Source organism: Amborella trichopoda, chromosome 4, assembly GCF_054954075.1.
Source record: "Amborella trichopoda isolate Santa Cruz 75 chromosome 4, AtrichopodaSantaCruz75HAP2 v2.0, whole genome shotgun sequence".
In the NCBI taxonomy this organism is placed as follows: Eukaryota; Viridiplantae; Streptophyta; class Magnoliopsida; order Amborellales; family Amborellaceae; genus Amborella; species Amborella trichopoda.
The window spans coordinates 51,609,085-51,628,296 of NC_142339.1; the positions used below are offsets into that span (position 1 = coordinate 51,609,085).

General features: G+C 38.1%; 1 protein-coding gene across 1 annotated transcript; it reads left to right on the forward strand.

Moving 5' to 3' along the window:
* The first annotated feature begins 899 nt into the window (after positions 1 to 899).
* Positions 900 to 18,852, forward strand: LOC18421961 (asparagine--tRNA ligase, cytoplasmic 1). The gene is made up of 7 exons (XM_006826770.4): positions 900 to 1,251; positions 1,618 to 1,854; positions 12,935 to 13,525; positions 13,793 to 14,043; positions 14,127 to 14,256; positions 14,488 to 14,546; positions 18,397 to 18,852. Exons 1-7 carry the CDS (start codon positions 1,009 to 1,011, stop codon positions 18,578 to 18,580), a joined length of 1,695 nt encoding a protein of 564 aa, XP_006826833.1. The 5' UTR covers positions 900 to 1,008; the 3' UTR covers positions 18,581 to 18,852.
* The last annotated feature ends 360 nt before the right edge of the window (positions 18,853 to 19,212 follow it).

Consider the following 19,212-nt stretch of genomic DNA (forward strand, 5'->3'; position numbering starts at 1 on the left):
GTGAAATAAATGTAATGGCCAACAAACACTCTGACATGCTATAAAAATATGTTTTTAGTATATATGTATTTTTGGTAAAGTAATGAAAATATATTAATGCATACCCCATTCTTCGAAAACTAGAAAACTAGGCTTTTATGAAATTTTAGTAACTGTTTGAAATGTTTTAAGGTAGGATTGGCCCAAGTTAGTAGATCCACGGATCCGGATTGTCAATTTTCCAATCTAGATCGGTTTCTCATACAATCGATCCAGATTTCAAACATTGGGCATGAGTTAAATCACCTATAAACCTACTTACGGAGTAGGGGTGGCAACGGGACATGATTAAATTCAAATATACCTATATTTATTTATATTTAATATATTTCATATATTGGGACTCAACAAATATTACCAGGCCCAGATTCAGACACGATCAGACTTGATTGGGGCCGGACTCAAAGCCGAATAATGTTCAGGTCCAAGATTTAGACACGGACCCGACCTGCGAGTCCAACTTTTGGACTCATACCCAGATCCGGATCCATTGCCACTGGAGGATCCCAAACCCGAATTATGAGCATACAGTTTAACGAAATAGGAAAATACTCGGTCTTATTAAAGTAACTTTTTATTGATAAATTGATTGATTTTACCACTTTAATGATATGTTTCATGCTGAATTGACCTTTTTAATGATATTTGCCCTTTTTTGTTTTTGTCAAATACCAAACTCTTGGTCAAGGACCCCATTGGAGGATTTGGCTTGCCTCCCACGCTTCTTAAGAATGCATTGGACGATCTGGATTGCCTCCCAAGCGTCTTTACACTCTTTTACCGCTTACTGCCCCTGCTTTCTCGCATCCGATCCCTACGCACGCGATTATTTTTCACGTCTAGAGGGAGACAGAGAGCGTGGGAATTAGGGTTTAGGGTTAGACAGGGAAGAGTGAAAGTGTGCCAAGTGCAAACGACAGAGATAACCTAGAGAGAAAGAAGAGACACGCAGCCTCATTGCTTCCAGCCATGGCTGAAGATGGGCCTCCAACTCGAGAGCTGGAGGCCATGAGCCTGGAAAGTAAGGTCAAGTGGTCGAAATACTCGAAGCGGGTGCTCATCAAAAGCATACTAGGTCGCGGAGATGGTGGCGTGGCCTTGGCTGGTGAGAAGGTTATAGTGGGTGGTTGGGTGAAGACGGGAAGAGAGCAGGGCAAAGGCCAGTTCGCCTTCCTCGAGCTCAATGATGGCTCCTGCCCCGCTAACTTGCAGGTACTTCTCATGTGCCCCAATCCTTTCCATCTCATCTTATTCTCTCTCTATCTCTTGCTGCTTTGGGTTTTTGGATGATATAATGACTTTTATGCTTCGTTACTCCTTTTAGTTTGCTCTGGTGCTTTGAATTGGGCCATGTCTTTTATGTGATTTCTGTTGCTTTGCGTCGAAATGTTCGATTCAGATGGCTTTATGCTTTTCTCCTCTTAGTTGATTTTTAGTTGTAGCATTTAATGATGCACTGTGTTTCCAGATGTGACTGATTTTTAGTGTTAGATTGGTTGATTATTGGGCTATTGGTAGAGGAAGGATGCATTTAACATTCACTATTTTAATTTTTTGTATTTGTATTTGATTGCGCAGGTTATAGTGGACTCTTCTGTAAGAGCTCTTGGTGATCTTGTACCTACTGGAACATGTGTGGTTGTTCAAGGGGAGCTCAAGAAGCCACCTGAAGGAACCAAGCAAAATGTGGAGCTTAAAGTCACTGATGTTTTGGAAGTTGGTTCTGTTGATCCAATCAAATACCCAATTCCGAAAACCAAGCTCAGATTGGATTTCCTTCGAGACTTTGTGCACTTGCGTCCTAGAACCAATACGGTAATTAAGTATGCCTTTCAAAATACGAATGGGTCTTCTATATGAGTTTTCTTAGGACAAATGGGTGGACATTTCTGATATATTTACATGCTACATACATTGGTAGGTTTCTAGAGATTGATAGGGGAAGGATGGAAGTTTTGATTGCATTGTTTCATTTTAGTATTCTATAGTCATGTTATCTTCTAATTTCTGTCTAATTAGTATCTTGATATGTATCTTATCTTCTAACTTCAGCATTTCCCATTGGATCATATTGCTCCTTATTCATGGATATGGGATTATGATGGCACTTCATAAGAAATGAAGGAATGTAGCAATAATTTATTATTTAGTGACTTTCCACTGTCTGTGTGTGTGTGTGCGTGCGTGTGTGTATGAGTGTGTTTGTGTGTGGGTGTGGGTGTGTTTGTGTGTGGGTGTGGGTGTGTTTTTGTGTGTGTGTGTGTGTGTGTTCTTGGATATCTATGGACATCAGGGCTGCAAGGGGGCCTAATTGTAGATGAAGAAACCCTTTCACTATGAATTCTTCTTCTTAGAAGAAGTTTCTTTTTTCTACACTTCACCAGAATTTCCCCTTATGTAACCTGTACCTGTGCACATTGTTTTTGCATTTACCTTGTGTATTTCCTGATTTTCTTTGCACTCCCAAGGTTCAAGCATACCTTTTCTTCTATTATTTTCTTTGCTTCTCTTGATACTCCCTGCATTTTAGGATAACATGATCCTATATATCTACCTATCTATCTATATTATGTTCAAAATTTTCCTTTTCCATAGCTTCTGATTTTTTTGAGCTTTAAAACAAGCAAAAAGTAAATGTAAATAAAACCTCTTCGACTCCTTTTGGGTTGACTTGGTTTCAATTGGCTCTCAAGGCTATGTCTTGAGTCATATTCCTATTTTTTAAAATTTGGAAGAAGCATTCAACCCACTTGCATGCATATTCCTTGCCCAACAAAAGTAAGGAAATTCCGAATCCATAAGAGTCTAAATGCATGAGTTGTTTATTCCAAAACTGACATCTCCCTTCCCTCATTGTCATACCAACATCCTTTCATAGATTCCTCAATGATCAAGCGTAAGATGCACTATTGTCATCCCTCACCCCTTTATGTCATTGATTACTAGGTTTGAACTAGTGTTTTAAAATGCGGCCGCATCATACGGGATGCGCTCGCATCCGCATCAGAAACAGGCGCATATGCGCTTTTGACAGATGCGGCCGCATATGTGCCGCATTAGGCCGCATCCCACTGCTACAGTGTCCGTCGAATTTTTTTCTGTTTTGCCTCTCGGGGAGGGGAAAAATGGTCTATTTGACCATCCAAATGTTAGGGAAACTGTTTGGGGGGGGTATTAGGGGCCCTAAACAAAGATTTTCAGCCACTTTTGTGGCTTTTTTTGCATCAAATTGAGGTAAAAAAAATTTTGGCGGAATTTTTTTTCATCGAAATCTTCAATTTGGCGGTTGTTTGATACTTGGATGTTCATCGGATGCTTTTGATTGTTGATTTGGAGATGTTAGGGTGAATTTGTGATAAGAAATTAGGGGTTTCAAAGGTCGTAAAGAAATCGAGCAGTACTTCATAGAGTCGGTAAATTTTTTTTCCTTCTTGTACAATATTACTATTATACATAGGGGCAATGTCTTCTTCCCAATCTTCTAGTAATAAGGATCCGGCTTGGAAATATGCTAAACTAAACTATCCCAAAGATAGAAATTGTGTGATATGCTTGCTCTGTGGAAATACTTATATATATTGGATAACTGGATATAAAATCTTCGACAGCTAATAGTTTTGAAGTTAATCATTAAACTAAAATACCTACTATCACATACATCACCTTCATATTTTTTTCTATGCATTAGCTTATTTTTTTAGATTTCTTAGAATTTATTTACATTTATTGACTGCATCATCGCGATGCACCTGCATCCGGGCCGCATCGCCGCATCGGCCCCCACCACATCAGGGCCACATCCCGCATTTTAAAACATTGTTTTGAACCTCTTCCTTCTTCACATGGTGAACCTCATCCAATTATAATTGAGTTATTGAAATTTCTTAGCCATAACTATCAAATTCTATCAGTCATTCCATTGTCATCCCAACCATTATAAAAAACTTAATGAAACTTACTAAAAATTTCTTAGCCATTACCTTGTTATCCCAACAATACATTGTCATCTCTCTCAGCCAATGTTCGCAAAACCGGCCTGTTAGAACCGGAACCAGCCGGTCAGATCGCTACCGGTGGGGTGGCGAGTCCGGTTAGGCCGGTTTTATGGCACACCACATATGACAGAACTGTCCAAAAAAAATCGGGACCAAAACGGGCTGGTTCGAGGTCGAACCGGCGGTATTTAGATCAAACCGGCCGGATTTTCTAACCGGTCCGGTTTACCGTTTTAACACTGATATAGCGTCGTTTTAATGCATCAAATAATGGCCGTTATTTGACACAGACCTGTTATTTTACACAGAACAATATTTTGCAGCTTAATTTTTATTCCATTTTCCAATTTTTTTTTGTTTTTCAGTCAAATATTGATGTTATACACCTGAAGAAATCATAGATTATTGAATCAAAAATCAAAAAACAAAGAGTTCTTGGCGGATTGAAATGGGGATTTTTGAAAATTAGATATTTCTGCCATTCTATCAAATGCTACTTCAATACCTCATAAATTTTCATAAAAATAGAGGGCTTTGATTAATTGTTGAATTATTCAATATTTACATATTTCAATTTTTCCAAAAAAATGAAGATTTGAGGTTTTTTTGGGCCCCAAGTACTACTGCTCGAGGAACTGTTTTTTATCCAAACAAATTGATTTTTGATCGATAAATTGAACGATTTTATTGAATTGATCACTGAATTTTGATCATAAAGGCATCATCTATCAAATAAAATAGTTACTTTGATTTACTATTGATTAAATGTTTTTATATCGATTTTTTTTTTCTGCGTTTTTTCCTGAAATTTTCGTAAAGTGAAAAATCTGCAATTTTTTGAATAAAGATCTCACTAGTCAATTAATCTTCATGAAATTTGGGGCATTTGAATCTTAATTGAAGTATCTATCATATCCCCATGTCAATTTGTTCAAAAAATGAAAGATTTGGGGTTGATTTTGACTCTAAAGTTTATGTGTTCTTTGGCTTGATTTTGGGGTTCTTAAAAAAAATTTGTTTTTTTAATAAATTACGTTTTTTTTTAAAAAATATGTTATTTGTGATGAATATGATAAAAAAAAGAATATATATATTTTTTAAAATTTTATATATTTTTTGTGAGCTTGTTGGATTATTTTTTATGTTATATATTTTTTTTTTACAAAAACATGTTTTTTTGTGATGAATATGAGAAAATCAAATATTTCTTTCTTTTTAATGTTATATATTTTTGGTGAGCTTTGTTGGATTGTTTTTTATGTTATATATTTTTTTTGTAATTTTTTTTTTTTTGTGTTGAATATGAGAAGAAAAAATTTATTTGTTTTAAAGGTTATTTTTGGTGTATGTTACTGTTGTCAGTGTTCTCAACTTCTTGTTTAGTTGTGACATTTTCTTCTAATTTGTTTTTTTATTTGTTACAAGCTATCTATCATTTGTTGCAACTTCATACTCCTTAAATCTATTTATTATCCTCTATGAAAAAAAGAGGTAGAAACTAAAAAGTGTTTTACTCATCTCTCATGTTTCCACATGCTGAAATGGATAAAAAATTAACCTGTTTTTTTTTTAAAAAATATGCATCTTGATTCTACATTTTAAAGTTGCCAGCTTATATAATTTTTTCTTTTTTTTTTCATGTTAAAATCGAACTCAAAAGGTTGCTAAGTAAATGAGGTTTGGCCATTTCAAAATCGACCTGGCCATATTTTTTTAAAATATGCGATTTGGCCATTTGAAGCAGGACTTAACGCATTGATCCACACCCTTCATTTGATAACCAAGTTACCGAGTAAATGATGTGCTCTCTCTTACTACCTTGACTCACAACCCTTTGAAAAATTGGGAACATCATACTAAAAAAAAACATGCTCTCAAACCCATTTCTAAACCCATTGTTAGTTGGACTTTGTAACTTCATCAATTGAATTTATGTGAAATTATAAATTGTCTTGCATATCTCCATAATATTCAAATATTAAATTATATAAAAAGTTGTTTCAAATTTTTTTATAAGATAAACGTATGTAATATGATAGTGTATACTTAATCTAAGTTTTTGTAATTTTTTTAAAGTTTTCTTGGGGGGTTTTGACCCTTTTTTTTTATAAAAATATCTACTTGACCGGTTAGTCTTGTTAACCGCTCCTGTTAGTTTGATTCCTGTTCGAACTGCTCCCAGCCTCACGACTGGTTAACCGTTCCGGTTCAATTTTGCGAACACTGCTCTCAGCATGGATTGGGAGGACCAGTTCTCACTGCTTCCAATCCTTCTTCTAAGCCAACGCTATGGAACTTGAACTATGGGGAAAAGGAAGGAGAGAGAAGATAGGAGAATGATAAAGAAGTAGGAGAAAACTAGCTGAACCCATCTTCCTCATCTACAATCATGGCACCATCCGCCAAATACCCATTCATCATCAACCAACCATTATCTACTCTTTACCCACCTCCATTCCTGCCCGTAAACAACCACAACTCCATTCTTGCACATCGACGACCACCATCAAACCAGCCTAAAACCTCCTCCAAAACAATCGTAGCCTAATACCACAAGCGAAGATCTCCCAACAGCACAAACCAGCCCTCAAATAATCAGGACTCCAACAGAACATTCTCTCAAATTGTTGATGGGAGCTCAAACTCCTTATGTTTCCCAAAACAGTGCTACTATAAACCAATAACATGATATGGGTAACTCCTTGTTCAGATTCCAAAATAAGTGGTGGAGGCAAGTCTAGTAGATGAATGGAAGGCCAATATCATAGACTCTACTTCTATGAAAGCACCAAGAGCAGGTCAATCTCATTCAAGGGATAAAAGATCATATGAAAGGTCTGCAGGCATTACACAATCATCCCCAAATCCACCAAAATGTTCTATTCAGATATGAGTTTGTGGAAGATATGAAGAGAATCATGAGTGGCAGCAATGTTTTAAAATGTGGGATGCAGCCAGACGCTGTGGGGGGGGGGGGCTGATGCGGCTCAATGCGGTCCGGATGCGGGTGCATCGCGATGATGCGGTCAATAAATATAAAAAAATTCAAAAAAATCTAAAAAAATAGGTTAATGCATAGAAAAAAAAATGGAGGTGATATATGTGATAGTAGGTATTTTAGTTTAATGATTAACTCCAAAATTATTAGCTGTCATAGATTCCGTATCCAATATCTCCAATTTTGGTGCTCAATTTCTTCACTGCTTCTGAAACCCCCGATTTCTTGTCACAAATTCACCTAAACTTTCCCAAATCAACAATCAAAGGTTCTAATCAATATCCAAGTATCAAACAATCCCCAAATCCAAGATTTGAATGAAAAAATATTTCCACCTAAATTTTTTTTTGCTCGATTTGATCCCAAAAAAGCCATGAAAGTGGCGGTAGATGATCGTTTAAGGGGTTTGATACCCTCCCAAACTGTTCCCCCCAATTTTTGATGGTAAAAAAGACCATTCTGCCCCTCCCCGAGGGGCACAATCGAATTTGTTTTTGCTGAAAACGATGCAGCCAGATGCGGTCTGATGCGGCGCATATGCGGCCACATTACTCAAAACCCCATTTGCGGTCTGTGCAGATGTGGTGCCCACCACATACCGCATGATGCGGCCGCATTTTAAAACACTGAGTGGCGGACCTTCGTTTGTTGGATATCAATTTTAGATATAAAGGATACAACTCTCTAAGCAGCCTCACTGCTCAAAAGATCAGCTCCATCCCATTTTGGGTGAGGATCCAGATCTTCGTTATTATCTTTGGACATCAGACATATTGGGCTACAATGAGGGATCTATAGGCAAACAATATCTGTGGATGGTGCTCAAAAGATTGAAATCATATTGTTTGGCCAAACGTTTGTGTCGTTGTACAACAAAACTCTAATCTCCCATTGAGTTAAACTAGGTGAAGGGGAACCTTTTGCCCAAAAAATGCAAATATGAAATATACCCAAAATTTGTTTGCGATGTATGCCACTTGACCGCAATACTTTTCCCTAAAGAAGGAAAATTGGCTGCTGCTAATCTGTTAACAAAGGGAAAACCAAAACGAAGGCAAATGAAAATTTCACTAGAATGGAAAGTAATAAGCAAGAAAAGCTCGACAACGGTAGTGTAGAAAATCTCAAATTCTTCCCAATCTTTGTTGGGTTCTTGATCCTAAGTGCTGCAAGAAGCACAATGAGAAGAGCTAGATAAAGAGAACCACTGAGAATGCTTCATTGAAAATGCTTGCATAATTTAGGAAAAGATTGACAATGGATTGAAAAGGGAACAGGGAAGAACAGGAGGGCGAAGTTCTTTGGAAAATAAAAATATTTCTCAAAGAAAAGGCTAATGTTCAGGGTAAAAAGCTCCTAAAATCCCACCGGTTTTTTAGAAAAGGGTTTTCTAGAAATTTTGGGATAGATTGGAGAGAATATTCTAGAGGAGAGAGACTAAAAAACATTCAGATAGGACAACATTGGGCATCCCCATTGGTTATGTCCACATCATCCTCGAATTTGGAGTTGCCATTGGTTTGCCCGAACCCAAAACAAGAACAAAGCCTCATGTTGGATGAGGTAACCCATAGCTCATATCCATCCTTGGCAATTGCCACATTGAAATCCCAATTATCATCAGTAGAGCCTTTACCCCACTATTTGGAGTTGGCTACATGAATCTCAGTCCGTCATTCTACTCTATCAACAGTCGTACCCTCAACGAGACTATAAGTCTCATTTTCTCATTATTCCAACCATGTCCTTTTGGGCTTACCCCTTGAACTAATTCACTGCACATGGGCCTACCCCATGTCCTAACAGCTGTTGTACTTGGTTTACATTGCACATGACCAGCCCACCTAAGTCTACTTTCTCTCATCTTATTGCCCACATTGAAATCCAAATTTCAACTCAAGTTTTGAAGAAAATCCAAAAGCAAGTTCCTTGACTGGTTCCAAAATACATGTAACTGAAAATTCCGACCTGAGGCCGAACCTTCAACCAAGCAATGCAAAATTATACAGGTAGCACGAAAGAGGAAGGACAATGTGCGACACAAAGTGTAGTAAATGAACTGGAAAAAAGGATATACAATATGTAGTAGCAACCCAGTACCATGCTACAACTACACCCATGACCTTTAAAACGAATTCTTCCAAGGCCAAAAACATACGAATAAAAGTGGGAGGAACTAATGAGGCAAAGAGCAAGAGAAACAGCGGAAGAAAGGGAAGTAATACAGCAAATGGAGCTCGGTTGCATGAGGAAAGATTAGCCTTGAAGAAAGTGCCAGGAAGTATAAACACTATTTAATAGTAAATCTATCCAACTAGAGTATGGAGGTAGTATTCATGGCATGAGCTTTGGCACTTATACTCCAAGTTGGACATTAAACCATAGAGTTATAGTTATGGCTCTATTGTACAAAAACTTGAATTTAGTACAATGGCTGTTGTACCCTTACAAATCCCCAATAGTCTTGTGAAAAAATATGACTTATCCCAATAAAGACATGGATAAACTAGGCAGACTGCTTTCATGATACTTTTAGTGACAAAACACCACATTTCCCACTACACAGTCTCTCACTGCCTGCATAATGCCCTGAAATGACATGTCAGATTACAATGTGTATGGAGAGAAGGTAGAGAGAGAATCATATGTTTGTTTTGTTCTGCATGGAACTTTCAGCATTCTGTCTAAAAGGTGTACCTTCATGATCATGAAGAGAACAAAGAGAGAGATTAGCCTACTTGAGCCCCTAGAACTCCCAAACTAATGTCTTGTATTACCATTATCCATTATTGAGAAATGAGCAATAGTTATTTATAGATGCCCTAACTCAAGGGATCCAGCAGCATATACTATAGCAAATAGGAAACCAATCAATCATGTCAAGACATTTCAAGATTGATAGTATGGATGACCTTAGTTGTGCCTAGAATATGTTAGAATGCACTAATTCCTGTGCCACCTGTACCCTATCAGAATTTTGTTGCCTTCTAACAAAATCCCCAGTAGAAAAGCCCTAGCCTATTTGATCCTCTTGGAAAGCACCTAGAACTGTCATGCAAAAAATTTTTAGTAGTTCAATAGGTCAAGCCCAATAAACCCCTTTCTTTCAAGAGGTGTGAACAAAAAAGCAATATTTTCCTTTTATAGGTTTTGGAATATTATTTGATTCAAGGGAAAGTGGTTTATATGTTGGTTATGCATCGCGTCGGGGGACGCATAAGTACATTTGTGGCCCCTTAGGCTCACACATCTGTCTCAAACAGATGTGGAGTTGCAGTCTCTCAACAAAAGGGCAAAATCAACGGTATAAAAATTTCTTTCGAAAAATTATCATTTTTAGTTTTAAAATTTTATATATTTTTACACATTCATGATGTCCATGCTAGAGATTATGTTCACCTAAAAAATTAAGTTTATATGTTGTTTATGCGTCGTGTCGGGGGATGCATAAGTACATTTGTGTCCCCTTAGGCTCACACATCTATCTCAAACATAGATGTGGAGTTGCGGTCTCTCAACAAAAGGGAAAAATCACGGTATAAAAATTTCTTTCTAAAAATTATCATTTTTAGTTTTAAAATTTATATATTTCTTCACATTCATGATGTCCATGTTAGAGATTATGTTCACCTAAAAAATTAAGTCCAAAATCCATATAAAAAATGGATCATGAAGAGGGGATGCATATGTACATATGAGTCCTAGGACTTTTAACAACCTTGTCCTTGATGCAATGGGTCTAGAAAGATTCATTGGTTTGTTCCAACCCCTCAACCTTTTTGATAGTTTTTCTTGTTTACTCTTCACATTATCCCATAGTATGAAAGAATCATGTATTCTGATCCCTAGTTACTGGGGACGGGAATGGGAGCGCGGAGGAAGTCTATCTCGAAGTTCCCGAGAGCGGAGTGAGCTCCATACATGGTATGGGGAAGGGAACGAATTCCATGACTTCTAGGGAGCGCATTTCTATATGGACAGGAGCTGGTTCCCTACCATAAGGGATCGTGTTGTGCTGTTCTTAGGATTGAGGTTTCCGGAGTTCACTATTTCAAGTATATTGTAAATTGGGAGTGAGTTCCATTTTTTGGTATGGGCTCATGGGTGGATAGAGGGAGTGGGCGAGAGAGCGGGGGGAATGGATAGAGGAGTGAAGTACTATGAGTTATGCATCTTTTCTACCAAGGTTGTGCTCTAATCAACCCTAATGCCCAAGAATGTGATCCCAAACATGAATATGAAGATATGGTTGCATTTTTTTTACTTTTTTCCCTTTCTTTACCTATAGGATTAAAGTGATTAACTTTAGAAGATTGGCGAGAAAAGTCATTGCGTATTTAAGATGCTGTGAGTACTTAGAGCTCGTGGCTGTAGTTCCTTTAAGGATTCATTTTCTTTACACACGAACAGTATGAAAGCCACAACCAATGGCCATCCATCCTCTGTAACCCTTTCGTATCTCACCTAAGCTGGTACATAGACACAACATGATCAGTTCAGTATTGTAACACAATTATAGTTTCAATGTGCAACCCATTCTGACTGTACTGGGAGACTTGTACATAGTATTACCTTATTTCATTAGAAATGCACCATTAACCGATTGTGCAACACATCCTTTTTACCGTAATGAAGTGTATTGATCGTGACCTCACTTCACAATAAAATTGCAACACGGCTAACTTTTGAACCTCCTTCCAATCTTGTCCCTAAATGTCATTGCAAAATGCATGCGTCGTTGAAAATTTGAGGAAACCAAATATTTCACTCCCATGGTATAAGATACTTGGTTCTTGGTATGATGGGATTATGGTTCAAAATGATATTGGGGCCATGACCTTGGGCTTGGGGATCTGGATTCAGCTTGCTAGGGACCTTGTTCCCAAATAATAGAAACCGAGTTCCCATAACTCCGGATATGAGATCCGAATAAGAAAGGAAGCGCCTAGAATCGCAATCCGATCACTCGGAGCACGGGATCAAGAATCCGGGTGGAAGCGAACCCCTACATGGGCACTCCTGGTAACTATGCTCTGATCACTTTGTCAAACCTTGTCATTGTTAAAGTAACTTGTGGTTTCAATGGACCTACTATTTTCTCTTGTTCTGATAATGTACTATTTACTCATCACTCCTTGTTTAAGTTATATTACTTATCTCAATGTCTCTTTAGCTTCAAGAATCTCTTTTTTTCATGCCGTCCATTTTCCTTGCCAATCATCCCCTGCGTTATGTTTAGCCTTCAATGTTTGAGGTCTAGGAGCCTTACATCACCCACGTTCTTAGGACTTAATTAGTAATATTTGTTTACTACCAAATTTGGATGTGCATTGAAACCAAAACCAAATAATGGTCTGCCATTTATAGATGGCTTTTGGATATTCATATAATGATTGTTTCATGGTCATCTCTCGTGATACAAAAACAATAGACAGAACTTCGCTTTTTTGATTGGTTGGCATTTGGTTGACTAGACATTTTTACATGCAAATCTATGGACAAATGGAGTGAAAGAATATAGAAGTGTTTCTTAGTTTCAATTTGTACTTAATTTTTGCTTATGACAAAAGAAAAATCAGTACCACTATTGTTTAAGTATTTACTTTGTTGGGTGGATTTGGAATGCACCCATTGTATGTCTTAAGAACAGGCCATTCTTGATGTCACATAAATCTTCGCAAATACTTGTAGATTGCTAGTGTTCTTCTCGAGCCAAAAGTTAGGGTAAATTCAGGGTGATTTTGAGTAGCTGAAATGATGTGGAGCGTATTGATTTATTTAGATGACGGAAGTGTGTTTCTGGTTGCTTTCTCTGTTCACAGTTACCTGAACTGCTAATAAGAATTTATTTTATAATCATTATATAGTCTAATTATAAGTTACCTCTGGTGCGTGTTTACAGATATCTGCAATCGCTCGAATCCGCAACGCACTTGCATTTGCTACACATACATTCTTCCAGAAGCATGGATTTCTTTACGTTCAGACTCCGATCATCACGACTAGTGATTGTGAGGGTGCTGGTGAAATGTTTCAAGTAACAACTTTGTTCAGTGAGGCTGAAAAGGTCGAGAAGGAGTTGAAAGAAAATCCTTTACCATCAGATGCTGACATAGAAGCTGCTAAGCTCCTCGTCAAGGAGAAAGGAGAGTTGATTTCACATTTGAAGTCATTGAAAGCTAGTAAGGAGGAGATTAGTGCATCTGTTGTTGAACTTACAAAGGCGAAGGAAAATCTCGCAAAGATGGAAGAGAGATCTAAACTTACAGCTGGTATTCCAAGAAAGGATGGGAAGGTTGATTATTCCCATGACTTTTTTGCTCGTCAAGCGTTTCTAACTGTATCTGGCCAGTTGCAAGTTGAGACCTTTGCTTGTGCCCTTAGTAGTGTTTATACATTTGGGCCAACTTTTCGAGCAGAAAACTCTCATACATCAAGGCATTTAGCTGAGTTCTGGATGGTGGAGCCTGAAATCGCCTTTGCAAACTTGGTGGTAAGGTGCTTGTACTCCTTTTTTCTAATCATTGTTTAGTAGTTTGCCTGCGTCCTTTTGGTAATGCTTTTAGCATTAGTGAGTAACCCTTAACTGGATTGGGTTGGAAGTAATTGATGAGTGGCCATATAGCATTCCTTCTATCCTTCCTTTTGTTAGTTTCCTATACTCATCAATGGGCATGTATCTTAGGCAACAATAGAAAGATTGAGTATGTTGTTTGTATTGAAATTTTTATTGACATTTGAACCTTCTAATATTTTACAGGATGATATGAACTGTGCAGAAGATTATGTAAGATTCCTGTGTCAATGGTTGCTTGATAACTGTCTTGACGACATGGAATTCATGGTTAAAAATTTTGACAAGACGGCCATAGATCGTCTGAAGATGGTATCATCAACTCCTTTTAAGCGCATTACATACACAGAAGCGATAGAGCTGCTGAAAGATGTGAAAGACAAGGCTTTTGAGAACAAGGTGGAGTGGGGTATTGATTTAGCATCAGAGCATGAGAGGTACTCTTAAGCTCTGTAGTGTGAATCATTTGTGCCTTTTTTTTTTTTTCTTGATCCAGCATAATTGCTACTCTACTATGCAGGTACTTGACTGAAGTGCACTTCAAGAAACCAGTTATCGTGTACAACTACCCAAAAAAAATTAAAGCATTTTATATGCGTGTCAATGAGGACAATCAAACAGTGGCTGCAATGGATGTCCTCGTACCTAAGGTATGCTAGTCAGTGCTATCATCTGTCACACTTCACACTTTATTTTATTGTATATGATTGGGCACCTTTATTGTTTTGATCGGGCCATCCATGAAGTAGGAAATGGCTGTTTGTTGACGTTAAAATGAGTATCATTCTCAAATTTTAGTTGAGGACTTACTGAAGTTGTTTTCCCAATGATTTGATTTACACATGCAAGAAAGACATCTCAAGCAGCTGTCCTTTTTCCAGGTTGGAGAATTGATTGGTGGAAGTCAAAGGGAGGAACGGTATGACAATATTGTGGAAAGGTGTGGTCAATACTTTCTTCCTTCGCTCATTTGTGTTTCAGAAATGCATTGAGAGTCGCTTGTTGATATATAGGTTCTAACTAAGTTAAAGGTTTGGTAGTAAGCAGGCGTCAAGCTTGTAGGCTTTCTAATAGATGCATATGTTCTAAACTCTTTGAAATTTCTTGGTTTCCTGCACAAAGGGATTTTCCTCATTGACTATGGAGTATAGAAGTAGGGATTATTTTATTGGCTATCTGAAAAGGAACTGGATAAAACGAGCTGCATCTTTTGATTGGTGTGAAACAGTTATGTAGTCTAATATTAAAATCTTGGGACTGGACTGTACTTCATCTGATCTAAATTTGTTCAAGGCCTATTGCTGATCAAGGGTGTTGCCTTTCTGTCGAAATTTTGTGTCATATTGGTCACTTTCAATTTACTAAATTGTTTTTCTGAAGCGTCTATTGCATTGCTGTGACATGAGTTTTTACATTGTGCGGGGAGCAGCTCTGTATTATAAGCTTTGGGTGTGATAACTGCATCCACATATATCTGCATGGATTTCTTATTATTATTTTTGGATAATTTAATTTTATTAATGAATAAAACAGGTATAATGGGGAGTGTACATGTACAGTTACAAAGAGTAATTCAATCTCACATTCTCACATTCATCCAGGAACTCATATATAAAGGCACATCTTGGCTGCCTCGAAGACAATTTCATCTAAGACAAGAAAGGAACTCAACTGCCTCAGCATCTTTTGTATGATGCACATATTGGAGTGATGCAAGCATGTCAAGAATCTCCTCTAGTACATCTCCAATCCCACATGATCTAGGAGTTCTATTAAGCCACGTTAAGTGATCCCTTTCAACGATCAGAGTAACTCTTTTTGAGACAAGATAATTCCTGAGCTCACTAGGAAGCTCCTTGATATCTAGATTTGTGTTGCTCATCAAAACCTTTTTTAGCTTCCTCAATCTCGCCACGAAATAGCCCACAAACCTTATATCCCTGGCTTACACATAGAATGACGTGTACAAATTCGGTACCCCACAGGTCGACACAGGTCATACTCTTATGCGAACTTCATGACTAACCGTCCATTTCTTACGTCTTCTCTACCCTTAAAGCTTGTAATAAACTCCTCTCCAAGGCCCAGGTCGTGATGCTCAACTTGATGTATTCCATGAACTCCACGTGCTGCACCCTCATGCTAGAAATGCTGTTTCTTGATCTCCTTCCGCCTCCACATTAAGCAGCCGATGGTTAGCAGTCCTTGCCTTGATTTATTGGAGATTCCTTCTCTGCATTTCCTTCAAAGGCCCTGCTAACTGGCTGACCCCAATCGTTTTGAAATTCCTCAAACTCATTGATTCCACTCCCTTTTCTTTTGATTACTTCCATTTGAGCAATATCCACTCAGCCTGATTGGCATTCCTCCTATTCCTGTTACCCTTGATACCTTAAAGTCTATATGAACTCCAAATGGTATCTGCTGCTTGAACAATTTGCATTCCTAACAACTGCAGATACTTGTCAAAAGACGAAGCAGATCACCTCTCCTTTTTCCTTTAATCTCATGGCTGACCATACTACAGTTGGCCATTCCTCATGATGAATTGGTTATGAACCAACACCCCCAAGGGCCCCAACCCAAGTTCCCCTTTTAATTTTTAAATAACGTGTCTTTGTATTCTATGAAGCATGCCTGCTATGACTTGTCAACTACTCCACTACTGCTGTGACGCTTCTGTATTTGCTACTTGTGTTGGTGGTCATACTCAAACTATAACCTGCTTAAGATACCTTCAAAAAAAAATTGAGCTCGACACTTTGTTCTTTTCTACTCTGAATGTCAAACTGCAATCTCCAGACACCCCCTTCTGCTTAAGTTTGCTTACTTGTGGAGGACTTCCCATGCTGGACTCTTTATTTCTTTCCCGTATCTCTTAACCCTAATCTTAGTCCTGCCAGAGAACATCTAAGTGTAGTATGCCAGCATGAAGGGGATGAAGAGGTGACACTTCTTTGATTAGGATGAAGAGGTGACACCTGTCATTTGAATATTAGTAGATGTTCTGCCTATCAACAAAAATTAATATCAGGTGATGTTATCTGGAAAGGGGGCCTGGATTAGAGTTGACAGGCTCTCCCTCTATGGCTGAGATACTTCTATGATTATTCATCTCAGCCACTGGAAATGCTGTTGTGAAATTTGTGGCAGCAACTGCAGCATCCAGTATGAGATTGTCCATTCATACGGGATTTTGTAGGTTGTTTCTGCATTAGCTTGGGTAGTATTTTGTTGGAGATGATGACTAAGAAATTTATGACTTGGTCAAGCAGTTTCTGTGATTTCGGTGGGAAGTGTTGTTGATTGAATTTCTTGAAAACTTTCTGAAGTTCTTTTTTCATTCAAGGTCACATTCCTATTGTTTTTATCCAGCTTTCTTGAGCAGACTATATTGTCTCCTCTGGAGATTTGGGGAGAAGGTAATCTAAAGATGTTTTGTTTTACCTGATGGGAAAATAGGGTAAATTGAGTGCTACAAAGTAAATATTTTATTCATTCTAAAAATTACAATAGACCTGAAGAAAACTCAAGAGACACTGGCAAATCTGGCCAAACAGTGAGGCACGTATTGAACTTGGACTGGGATGATTCGCATGGGTTCTGATCACTATTTTAGAAATTGCTATCTGCATCAGGAGTCATCCAATCCAGATCAAGAATCGCCCAACAGTGTTTTGTTTCTTGGGCTGAATTAGCGTTACATGTATCATATATTATATAATATTGATAACTTTTAGTAAAAAGGTTAAAGAGCTCTCTGGCTAGCTCCTCCCGACCTTTTAAATGAGACTTGAGTTTCAAATCCCCTGATGTGATGTGTCAAGTTATATGTTTTAGATGTTCAGATTATAAGCTACTATGTATTTTTCATTTTTTATTGTTGATATTTACCTGGATGGATGGTCCACACTGATCCAGATCGGCAATCTGGCGATCTGACATGGGAGGGTGGGTGGATGATGCACCCCGCAGCTCCATTTATTTAAACATTGATTCTGATAATGGGTGGATGATGATGATGGTTATGACAGTAGATGTGGTTGTCTTGTGACTTTTTCGTCTGTGTGATTCTTGTAGCCCGGACTCTTTGGGGATTATAATTGTGGTTTTAGGATCTCAGGAATTTGTCTGGAGGAGAAGCCTGACTGAACCAGCTCAAGGTTCTTTATGAAGCACTTTACAATCATATTTTTTCTTTGATTGTTAATGTGTTTTATTACTTACAATTGATACCTAAAGTTATGATCGCACAAACACCTAAAAACTCCAAAAAATACTGAGACATCTCCAGTGAGATGCTGAGGATGTATCTCAATGGAACCTCCCTTTCTGAAGCATATGCAGACATTGCCATTCTACCATTTCCTTGGCTCTGGAGTAGAGTCCACTTTCTTCAGTGGTGTTCGATAGGCGATTTACTGTTAGAAAGAAAGTGTGTCACCTCAATCTGAGAAGTGGGACTGAGACATGTTTGGGAGCAAATGTGATCTAAGGCTTCTGGATTTGTTTTCTTCTCGTGCTTATGATTACTTCAAAATTTAAGCCTAACCATTTGAAAGTTACGCTAGCAGAAAAGTCAAGGCTCAAACCTGTAAACCCATTTCACTAATAGTTGAAAATCTTGGAATAAGTATATAAATAAATTCGGCAGCAGGAGATCATCTGGATGTTTTTAATTCCTTTTGATTTTCTAGTGCAATAGTTGATTTGGCTTAGTTTCCCATACATGTTTGTTTTTCAAATGCTTTGATTGTGAGAAGTATCCTTATAAACTTGATTGGTTGCAGGATCAACGAGATGGGGCTGCCTATAGAGCCTTACGAATGGTATCTTGATCTGAGGCGTTACGGCACTGTAACTCACAGTGGATTTGGTTTGGGTTTCGAGCGCATGATCCTGTTTGCTACAGGCCTGGACAACATCAGAGATGTTATTCCCTTTCCAAGATACCCTGGCAAGGCTGATCTTTAGATTTTATGCCTTCTCCACAATTAGTACAATTCCTAGGTTTATTTATTGTGTATTGGGTTTTAATTTTAGTTTCGTTGGATATTTCGAGGGAAATTAATATTATAGGCAATTTTTTAGTGATCTGCTCTAAAGAGTTATCTTTGTGAAAGTAAGGATTAGTAGGGTCTTGGTGAAGCTGCTATGCGTCCATAAGTGGTGATCATGTTTACCGTCAAAAAGCGTGGATGATGGTTTCAAATTTCTCAGGTAAATTGAATGTCTTTGTTTGCTGATATAAGTGGAAAAGTTAGTGAAGAAAGCTGAACACAACGATGAAATCTTGGACGATGTCGCAGGGTGGCAATGGGCCAGGCTTGGGTCCGTTGCTCGGTGGGGCGCCCCCCATTATATTTAGCCGGGCCATGCTCCAATAACAGCTGGCTCGGGTGTGGAACAGCCAACCCATTGGCACTCCTGCAGTACCATCCCTCGAGACGAAAAAAAGAGCAGAACAAAGGGCATTAAGGGGGGGAATCACAAAAACGAAAGGTGGAGAACTGGATCTTAAAAACTCAAAAAACAAATAAACTATCTCAGAATTAAAGAAGAGACGATCTTAAATGTTTTAGAAAGACCAACAATATTAAATATTT

What these genes read in the sequence shown, in the direction of transcription:
- LOC18421961 (XM_006826770.4), top strand. Translation starts at nt 1,009, where the DNA reads ATGGCTGAAGATGGGCCTCCAACTCGAGAGCTGGAGGCCATGAGCCTG. An exon ending in TGCGTCCTAGAACCAATACG is followed by an intron (nt 1,855 to 12,934) that starts GTAATTAAGTAT and finishes GCGTGTTTACAG; the next exon opens with ATATCTGCAATCGCTCGAAT. An exon ending in TGGATGTCCTCGTACCTAAG is followed by an intron (nt 14,257 to 14,487) that starts GTATGCTAGTCA and finishes TCCTTTTTCCAG; the next exon opens with GTTGGAGAATTGATTGGTGG.